Here is an 11146-nt window from a genome sequence, read left to right as displayed (position 1 = left end):
ATCTGTCTGTGTGTAGTACATGTATCGTGGAACTATATCTGTCTGCATGTTTAGTACATGTATCCTATATCTGTCTGTGTGTATAGTACATGTATCGTGGAGCTATATCTGTCTGTGTGTATAGTACATGTATCGTGGAACTATATCTGTCTGTGCACTAATAACAGTCATTATGGTGATAATGTTGAGGAGTTGGAATATGTGATATTTTTATATGTGATGGTTAGGGGAGAGAGAGAATTCCTCCCTTTTCCCCCCTAATTTAGGCCACTAGTGATGAAACTGTTTCCACCTCATTCACCTTGGTAGATATAAAAGAGCCTTATAGAACTGTTATATAGGTGTTGCATATCTTAAAACATACGTCTCCCTACAGGTGGAGGCCTACTGGTGCTTCCGCAACTACCTAGACCACATACAAGAGGAATTCACAGAGGAAGGCATGATGAAAAAGATAGGTGAGTTACCTCCCTTCCTTGGTCGATGAGGTCATACCAGTGATACCTGTGTAGGCTTGTTGGCATATGTGTCACTTATTTATTGCCTATAATCATAATTATTAATTACATTGTAAGCTGTACAATGATAAGGTTGTCTTGCCTGGTGCTTGTTTAACCTTTGACCTTTATCTGCTGTAGACCTGGTGGTGATGTTACTACGAGAGATGGACACTGAACTGTTAGACCACCTCAACAAACACGACCTTGGTGACCTCATGTTCTGTCACAGGTAAAACAAAATATCTATCACCTCATGTTCCTGTCACAGGTAAAAATATCATCTCCAACTCCATGTTTCTCAAAGGTAAAACAATATCCATCACCTCCTGTTCTGTCAAAAACTGATTTTCAATGGTAACAAACACAACCACAGTGACCTCAGGATCCATTACTAGTTAAGATTTGATATATGTTACAGATGGCTGTTACTTGGGTTTAAGAGAGAGTTTAGCTTTGCCGACTCCCTCCGCTGTTTTGAAATTCTAAGCAGTCACCATCTGGAGCTCTTCTCTATGGAGGCTGAAAATGCCCGGCGCAAGGAAGTCATGAAAGAATTTGAAAATTTTGGTGGGTAACCTCCAGCAGAACTAAAATGAAATACTCATTATTATTGATTGTAGGTTTTTCAATAAGTTGGTGGAAATTTGTGTTGGACTGTTTGCCTTATACAGTGAACCATAAGATAGAAACAAACACTGCATTCTCTTGTACCTTAAGGGAATACAGTGACTTTAAATAAAAGGTATTTTTGTTAGTTTCCTATCCTGTGAATGACATTTTAGTGTATGTGTGTAGAGAATGGTACCTTCCCTAATAATGTCCTACAATTGTTTTAGCGTACATATTTCCAGGAGGAGGGACACGGTCGGAGCATCTTGCTGTCAGGATGGACTACACCTTTGAGCTATTTATGTGTCTTGCCCTTCTGATGGACTGTAGGACAGAGCTGCTGAAGTGTATAGACTCCGCCATGGTGTTTGGCACCATCAACAGGTATCAGGGGATCTTCTAACCCTCTGTTACACTCGAAAATCCTTGTACAGTGAAGGAGGGATGTAGTGGGATATATTTGTTGTCGAGAGTTTTAGAATTTTGGGTTTTGCGCAAAATAATAGGAAAACAAATTAGCTGTCATGCAGGGTGTCCGTCTGTCTGAAATACTTTTCCAGATGATAACTGTAGAATGAATGACCATCAAAAGCTCTAACTTGTGTGGGCTGACCTAGAGGAGGGGGGAAGCCTATTGATTTTGGGCGTGGTAACGTCTAGGTCACCATTGTCACTTATACAATTCTGCTTTGCTAGAATTTATTTTGGTTCCGCTGATCTAGATGATAACTTAGAACAAAGGATCACGCAAAGCTCAAACTTGGTGTGTGGGTTGCATTAGTGGATATGAAGAACCTGGCTACCGATTTGAAGCATGGTCTACCAGAGGTCAAGGTCACCGTTGCTAAAAAATATAAATTTGCTTTGTTAGGCTTGTCTGTATGATGAGTTAAGACCAAATGACCATACAATGTTTGGCTTGTCTGTATGATGAATAAGACCAAATGACCATACAATGTTAGGCTTGTCTGTATGATGAGTAAAAACAAATGACCATACAATGTTGGGCTTGTCTGTATGATGAGTTAAGACCAAATGACCATACAATGTTAGGCTTGTCTGTATGAGGAGTAAGATCAAATGACCATACAATGTTAGGCTTGTCTGTATGATAAGTAAGACCAAATGACCATAAAATGTTAGGCTTGTCTGTATGATGAGTAAGACCAAATGACCATACAATGTTAGGCTTATCTGTATGATGAGTTAAGACCAAATGACCATTCAATGTTAGGCTTGTCTGTATTATGAGTTAAAACCAAATGACCATAAAATGTTAGGCTTGTCTGTATGATGAGTTAAGACAAAATGACCATACAATGTTAGGCTTGTCTGTATGATAAGTATGACCAGATGACCATACAATGTTGGGCTTGTCTGTATAATGAGTTAAGACCAAATGACCATACAATGTTTGGCTTATCTGTATGATGAATAAGACCAAATGAGCATACAATGTTAGGCTTGTCTGTATGATGAGTTAAAACCAAATGACCATACAATGTTAGGCTTGTCTGTATGATAAGTATGACCAAATGACCATACAATGTTGGGCTTGTCTGTATAATGAGTTAAGACCAAATGACCATACAATGTTAGGCTTATCTGTATGATGAGTTAAGACCAAATGACCATACAATGTTAGACTTGTCTGTATGATGAGTAAGACCAAATGACCATACAATGTAAGGCTTGTCTGTATGATGAGTTAAAACCAAATGACCATACAATGTTAGGCTTATCTGTCTGATGATTAAGACAATCAGATATAAATCATATAAAGTCTAACTTGGTGTGCTGGTAGATGCAAAGATTCTTATTGATCTTTTCTGTGGTCTATCAAGAGTCATGGTTACTAGTGGTCAAATTGAATTTTACACGTACAGAGGTTTTTCAACTTATAAACTACAAAGTTCAAAATCTGCATTTCATATGCAGACAATGGGTACATGTAACACTTCTGCATAGAATGTTTTTTGAACAGATTATACAGGTTTATACATGTATACATTTATACATACACCTTCTCGAAACAAATCCATGATGAATCGATAGCAGGGGGATACGCTGCCGCAGCGACTGTCACTAGCTTGACCAGTACCAAGTTCCATGGTGGACTTGGGCAATGGTGCTGCAGTTGTCATCTATTTTAAATCGTTATTTTCATTAAATAATTTCCCATCCCAAACTGATGAGCAGGTTTGGATATACAGGCTTCCAGCAGCAGGATGCCTGTCTGTTTGGTAGAATTGCTGAGTGGTAGAATCAGAGCTGGGGAGTTTAAGTGACAGACAAGTAAATATAATAAAAGTGATTTACAGGTTTAACCAACTTCATAATAGCATGAGACATTCTATGTTAATTATTCCAGTTACCATAAATATTTAGGAAATTACATTCCTGCAGAATTTTGGTGTAAAATATATTGGACAGTTTATATGATAATTTGAATTTGGACAAAAAATTACCATTATTATTTTTCACCAGTTTGAAGATCAATTTGGAGGAAACACTAACCAAAGCAGCAAAACTCTTCTACAAGTACTGTAAAAAGACAGTGGAGGAAAGCTTCCTGATGATTGACCCTCCTAAAACCTCCACATCAAAGAGATGACAAGGGAGGCAACTCTTGTGAAAATGATGTGAATAGTGTACTATTCAGTTATACGACCCCAGAATATCTAGTCATCAGGTCAGCTAAGCAGAGGTCACCGGAGGTTAAAAACAAAGCAAGGGACTTTCAATAGTTTGTGTCACACAATGACTGTTATCCCAAGTGTAACACAGACTTTATCTCTTGAGTGAAATTGTGTTATAAGAGTCTTATGAGTGACAAGTGTAATTTACAGGTTATCACACGAGTGACTGTGTTATATACAGCTTATCACACGAGTGACAGTGTTATATACAGCTTATCACATGAGTGACAGTGTTATATACAGGTTATCACATCAGTGACAGTGTTATATACAGGTTATCATATAAGTGACAGTGTTATATACAGGTTATCACATGAGTGACAGTGTTATATACAGGTTATCACATGAGTGACAGTGTTATATACAGGTTATCATATGAGTGACAGTGTTATATACAGGTTATCACATGAGTGACAGTGTTATATACAGGTTATCATATAAGTGGGTGTCCATTACTGTAGGTCTAACAGGATAGTGATACACTGTACCATAGGTTACACAGAGGGTGTCCATTACTGTAGGTCTAACAGGAAAGTGATACACTGTGCCATGGGTTACACAGTGGGTGTGTCCATTACTGTAGGCCTAACAGTATAGGGATACACTGTACCATAGGTTACACAGTGGGGGTGTCCATTACTGTAGGCCTAACAGTATAGTGATACGCTGTACCATAGGTTACACAGTGGGTGTCTATTACTGTAGGTCTAACAGGATAGTGATATACTGTACCATAGGTTACACAGTGGGTGTCTATTACTGTAGGTCTAACAGGATAGTGATATACTGTACCATAGGTTACACAGTGGGGGTGTCCATTACTGTAGGCCTAACAGTATAGTGATACACTGTACCATAGGTTACACAGTGGGTGTTTCCATTACTGTAGGTCTAATAGGATAGTGATACACTGTACCATAGGTTACACAGTGGGTGTCCATTACTGTAGGTCTAACAGGAAAGTGATACACTGTACCATGGGTTACACAGTGGGTGTGTCCATTACTGTAGGTCTAACAGGATAGTGATACACTGTACCATAGGTTACACAGTGGGTGTGTCCATTACTGTAGGCCTAACAGGATAGTGATACACTGTACCATAGGTTACACAGTGGGTGTGTCCATTACTGTAGGTCTAACAGGATAGTGATACACTGTACCATAGGTTACACAGTGGGTGTGTCCATTACTGTAGGTCTAACAGGATAGTGATACACTGTACCATAGGTTACACAGTGGGTGTGTCCATTACTGTAGGTCTAACAGGATAGTGATACACTGTACCATAGGTTACACAGTGGGTGTGTCCATTACTGTAGGTCTAACAGGATAGTGATACACTGTACCATAGGTTACACAGTGGGTGTGTCCATTACTGTAGGTCTAACAGGATAGTGATACACTGTACCATAGGTTACACAGTGGGTGTGTCCATTACTGTAGGTCTAACAGGATAGTGATACACTGTACCATAGGTTACACAGTGGGTGTGTCCATTACTGTAGGTCTAACAGGATAGTGATACACTGTACCATAGGTTACACAGTGGGTGTGTCCATTACTGTAGGTCTAACAGGATAGTGATACACTGTACCATAGGTTACACAGTGGGTGTGTCCATTACTGTAGGTCTAACAGGATAGTGATACACTGTACCATAGGTTACACAGTGGGTGTGTCCATTACTGTAGGTCTAACAGGATAGTGATACACTGTACCATAGGTTACACAGTGGGTGTGTCCATTACTGTAGGTCTAACAGGATAGTGATACACTGTACCATAGGTTACACAGTGGGTGTGTCCATTACTGTAGGTCTAACAGGATAGTGATACACTGTACCATAGGTTACACAGTGGGTGTGTCCATTACTGTAGGTCTAACAGGATAGTGATACACTGTACCATAGGTTACACAGTGGGTGTGTCCATTACTGTAGGTCTAACAGGATAGTGATACACTGTACCATAGGTTACACAGTGGGTGTGTCCATTACTGTAGGTCTAACAGGATAGTGATACACTGTACCATAGGTTACACAGTGGGTGTGTCCATTACTGTAGGTCTAACAGGATAGTGATACACTGTACCATAGGTTACACAGTGGGTGTGTCCATTACTGTAGGTCTAACAGGATAGTGATACACTGTACCATAGGTTACACAGTGGGTGTGTCCATTACTGTAGGTCTAACAGGATAGTGATACACTGTACCATAGGTTACACAGTGGGTGTGTCCATTACTGTAGGTCTAACAGGATAGTGATACACTGTACCATAGGTTACACAGTGGGTGTGTCCATTACTGTAGGTCTAACAGGATAGTGATACACTGTACCATAGGTTACACAGTGGGTGTGTCCATTACTGTAGGTCTAACAGGATAGTGATACACTGTACCATAGGTTACACAGTGGGTGTGTCCATTACTGTAGGTCTAACAGGATAGTGATACACTGTACCATAGGTTACACAGTGGGTGTGTCCATTACTGTAGGTCTAACAGGATAGTGATACACTGTACCATAGGTTACACAGTGGGTGTGTCCATTACTGTAGGTCTAACAGGATAGTGATACACTGTACCATAGGTTACACAGTGGGTGTGTCCATTACTGTAGGTCTAACAGGATAGTGATACACTGTACCATAGGTTACACAGTGGGTGTGTCCATTACTGTAGGCCTAACAGGATAGTGATACACTGTACCATAGGTTACACAGTGGGTGTGTCCATTACTGTAGGTCTAACAGGATAGTGATACACTGTACCATAGGTTACACAGTGGGTGTGTCCATTACTGTAGGTCTAACAGGATAGTGATACACTGTACCATAGGTTACACAGTGGGTGTGTCCATTACTGTAGGTCTAACAGGATAGTGATACACTGTACCATAGGTTACACAGTGGGTGTGTCCATTACTGTAGGTCTAACAGGATAGTGATACACTGTACCATAGGTTACACAGTGGGTGTGTCCATTACTGTAGGTCTAACAGGATAGTGATACACTGTACCATAGGTTACACAGTGGGTGTGTCCATTACTGTAGGTCTAACAGGATAGTGATACACTGTACCATAGGTTACACAGTGGGTGTGTCCATTACTGTAGGTCTAACAGGATAGTGATACACTGTACCATAGGTTACACAGTGGGTGTGTCCATTACTGTAGGTCTAACAGGATAGTGATACACTGTACCATAGGTTACACAGTGGGTGTGTCCATTACTGTAGGTCTAACAGGATAGTGATACACTGTACCATAGGTTACACAGTGGGTGTGTCCATTACTGTAGGTCTAACAGGATAGTGATACACTGTACCATAGGTTACACAGTGGGTGTGTCCATTACTGTAGGTCTAACAGGATAGTGATACACTGTACCATAGGTTACACAGTGGGTGTGTCCATTACTGTAGGCCTAACAGGATAGTGATACACTGTACCATAGGTTACACAGTGGGTGTGTCCATTACTGTAGGTCTAACAGGATAGTGATACACTGTACCATAGGTTACACAGTGGGTGTGTCCATTACTGTAGGTCTAACAGGATAGTGATACACTGTACCATAGGTTACACAGTGGGTGTGTCCATTACTGTAGGTCTAACAGGATAGTGATACACTGTACCATAGGTTACACAGTGGGTGTGTCCATTACTGTAGGTCTAACAGGATAGTGATACACTGTACCATAGGTTACACAGTGGGTGTGTCCATTACTGTAGGTCTAACAGGATAGTGATACACTGTACCATAGGTTACACAGTGGGTGTGTCCATTACTGTAGGTCTAACAGGATAGTGATACACTGTACCATAGGTTACACAGTGGGTGTGTCCATTACTGTAGGTCTAACAGGATAGTGATACACTGTACCATAGGTTACACAGTGGGTGTGTCCATTACTGTAGGTCTAACAGGATAGTGATACACTGTACCATAGGTTACACAGTGGGTGTGTCCATTACTGTAGGTCTAACAGGATAGTGATACACTGTACCATAGGTTACACAGTGGGTGTGTCCATTACTGTAGGTCTAACAGGATAGTGATACACTGTACCATAGGTTACACAGTGGGTGTGTCCATTACTGTAGGTCTAACAGGATAGTGATACACTGTACCATAGGTTACACAGTGGGTGTGTCCATTACTGTAGGCCTAACAGGATAGTGATACACTGTACCATAGGTTACACAGTGGGTGTGTCCATTACTGTAGGTCTAACAGGATAGTGATACACTGTACCATAGGTTACACAGTGGGTGTGTCCATTACTGTAGGTCTAACAGGATAGTGATACACTGTACCATAGGTTACACAGTGGGTGTGTCCATTACTGTAGGTCTAACAGGATAGTGATACACTGTACCATAGGTTACACAGTGGGTGTGTCCATTACTGTAGGTCTAACAGGATAGTGATACACTGTACCATAGGTTACACAGTGGGTGTGTCCATTACTGTAGGTCTAACAGGATAGTGATACACTGTACCATAGGTTACACAGTGGGTGTGTCCATTACTGTAGGTCTAACAGGATAGTGATACACTGTACCATAGGTTACACAGTGGGTGTGTCCATTACTGTAGGTCTAACAGGATAGTGATACACTGTACCATAGGTTACACAGTGGGTGTGTCCATTACTGTAGGTCTAACAGGATAGTGATACACTGTACCATAGGTTACACAGTGGGTGTGTCCATTACTGTAGGTCTAACAGGATAGTGATACACTGTACCATAGGTTACACAGTGGGTGTGTCCATTACTGTAGGTCTAACAGGATAGTGATACACTGTACCATAGGTTACACAGTGGGTGTGTCCATTACTGTAGGTCTAACAGGATAGTGATACACTGTACCATAGGTTACACAGTGGGTGTGTCCATTACTGTAGGTCTAACAGGATAGTGATACACTGTACCATAGGTTACACAGTGGGTGTGTCCATTACTGTAGGTCTAACAGGATAGTGATACACTGTACCATAGGTTACACAGTGGGTGTGTCCATTACTGTAGGTCTAACAGGATAGTGATACACTGTACCATAGGTTACACAGTGGGTGTGTCCATTACTGTAGGCCTAACAGGATAGTGATACACTGTACCATAGGTTACACAGTGGGTGTGTCCATTACTGTAGGTCTAACAGGATAGTGATACACTGTACCATAGGTTACACAGTGGGTGTGTCCATTACTGTAGGTCTAACAGGATAGTGATACACTGTACCATAGGTTACACAGTGGGTGTGTCCATTACTGTAGGTCTAACAGGATAGTGATACACTGTACCATAGGTTACACAGTGGGTGTGTCCATTACTGTAGGTCTAACAGGATAGTGATACACTGTACCATAGGTTACACAGTGGGTGTGTCCATTACTGTAGGTCTAACAGGATAGTGATACACTGTACCATAGGTTACACAGTGGGTGTGTCCATTACTGTAGGTCTAACAGGATAGTGATACACTGTACCATAGGTTACACAGTGGGTGTGTCCATTACTGTAGGTCTAACAGGATAGTGATACACTGTACCATAGGTTACACAGTGGGTGTGTCCATTACTGTAGGTCTAACAGGATAGTGATACACTGTACCATAGGTTACACAGTGGGTGTGTCCATTACTGTAGGTCTAACAGGATAGTGATACACTGTACCATAGGTTACACAGTGGGTGTGTCCATTACTGTAGGTCTAACAGGATAGTGATACACTGTACCATAGGTTACACAGTGGGTGTGTCCATTACTGTAGGTCTAACAGGATAGTGATACACTGTACCATAGGTTACACAGTGGGTGTGTCCATTACTGTAGGCCTAACAGGATAGTGATACACTGTACCATAGGTTACACAGTGGGTGTGTCCATTACTGTAGGTCTAACAGGATAGTGATACACTGTACCATAGGTTACACAGTGGGTGTGTCCATTACTGTAGGCCAAACAGGATTGTGATACACTGTACCATAGGTTACACAGTGGGTGTCCATTACTGTAGGTCTAACAGGATTGTGATACTATGATTTCTCAAGGCTGTTGAACTCGAGTAGGACAAGTGTGGTAGCATTTTTCAAGGTCCAGTAATTAGTTAATTTATTAAGTAGGTTGTGAGTACATGTATACACCAGCAATTATGGGATCCTCATCATCACAGAAAAATCATGTTCATGTCATACCTTGTGTTTTGTGGACTGGTGAAAATGTATACTTTGTATGTATTATACTAAATGGTACTAATGGACGATGTCTGAGAAATTGTACATTTTGCCTGTTTACTATTATATCATTGTGTTTTTACAAATACTTATGTGTCTTGAATATATCTTAAACATCACCTGACATGGTCACATCCTTGTAGATTGACAACTTAAGGTAACTCTTACTTGGATTCAAGTGTATCAACTTTGACCTCTGGTCTCAAACCTTCAGTCTGGAGTCAACTCTCTTATACTACTAAGGATAGCATTGACATTTTGTGTTATTTTTATAATTTGCCAGTAATGGAATATCTTTACATCAAAAGAGGTAGTCATGTAATTGGTGCAGCCAGAACAACAAAGGGAGATAACTAGAAACATTGTGTCATTTCTATTAATATAAAACTTTCAGAAGAACTGTGTAATTGTATTAAATTATCAACCTGGTTTGAAGTCATAACTTAATTCAAACATTTTGTCATTAATTTGTGTACTGTGAACTTTATGTGCAATAAAGTGAATCTTGTCTAAATACTCAAAATTAAAAATAAGCATTCAACGTTGAGATGTCTGAGTTTTCTGTTTGATTATGAAACTATTTATTTAGAATGAAAATGACAAATGTTTCTTAGCTCAACTGACACGAAATGGCATATGAAGTCAACTTTTTGCTTTTACTGCAAACAACTTCTCCAGATCCAGAAGTCCTAGGGCTGTCATGTTATTTGTGCTGTAGTCCAGAAGTCCTAGAGCTGTCATGTTATTTGTCCTGTAGTACAGAAGTCCTAGGGCTGTCATGTTATTTGTCCTGTAGTCCAGAAGTCCTAGGGTTGTCATGTTATTAGGTCACCTGAGCTTTGCTCAAGTGACCTATTCCAATCGCTTTTCGTCCGTCGTCGTCCGTCGTCCGTTGTGCGTAAACTTTTACATTTTCAACTTCTTCTCAAGAACCAGTGGATGGATTTTTTTCAAACTTGGTCAGAATCATCCTTGGTAGATGAGGCTTCAAAATTGTAAAATTGGGATTCCTACCCCAACCCTTGGGGCCAGGGCGGGGCCCCAAAGGGAAAATTATCCAATATTTCAAAAATCTTCTTCTCCAGACTCA

General features: G+C 40.5%; 2 protein-coding genes across 3 annotated transcripts in view; one reads left to right on the top strand and one right to left on the bottom strand.

The window, feature by feature from the left end:
• Nucleotides 1–4077, top strand: part of LOC110455612 (TBC1 domain family member 16-like) — an 18563-nt gene extending 14486 nt beyond the window's left edge. Inside the window, exons 8-12 of one of the 2 annotated variants that reach the window (XM_021505821.1) lie at nucleotides 377–458; nucleotides 639–729; nucleotides 919–1067; nucleotides 1337–1493; nucleotides 3597–4077. In XM_021505821.1, the coding sequence (XP_021361496.1) occupies nucleotides 377–458; nucleotides 639–729; nucleotides 919–1067; nucleotides 1337–1493; nucleotides 3597–3723 (606 nt within the window). In that variant the 3' untranslated portion in view covers nucleotides 3724–4077. The remainder of the gene's footprint in view (nucleotides 1–376; nucleotides 459–638; nucleotides 730–918; nucleotides 1068–1336; nucleotides 1494–3596) is intronic. The other variant, XM_021505822.1, reaches the window with a different exon arrangement.
• LOC110455611 (coronin-2B-like) overlaps nucleotides 1–11146 on the bottom strand; it is a 118575-nt gene that overhangs the window by 5545 nt on the left and 101884 nt on the right. The window lies entirely within an intron of this gene.

The sequence above is a fragment of the Mizuhopecten yessoensis genome, unplaced genomic scaffold, assembly GCF_002113885.1.
Source record: "Mizuhopecten yessoensis strain PY_sf001 unplaced genomic scaffold, ASM211388v2 scaffold8333, whole genome shotgun sequence".
Classification (NCBI taxonomy): Eukaryota; Metazoa; Mollusca; class Bivalvia; order Pectinida; family Pectinidae; genus Mizuhopecten; species Mizuhopecten yessoensis.
This window is presented reverse-complemented; position numbering and strand designations above follow the sequence as displayed.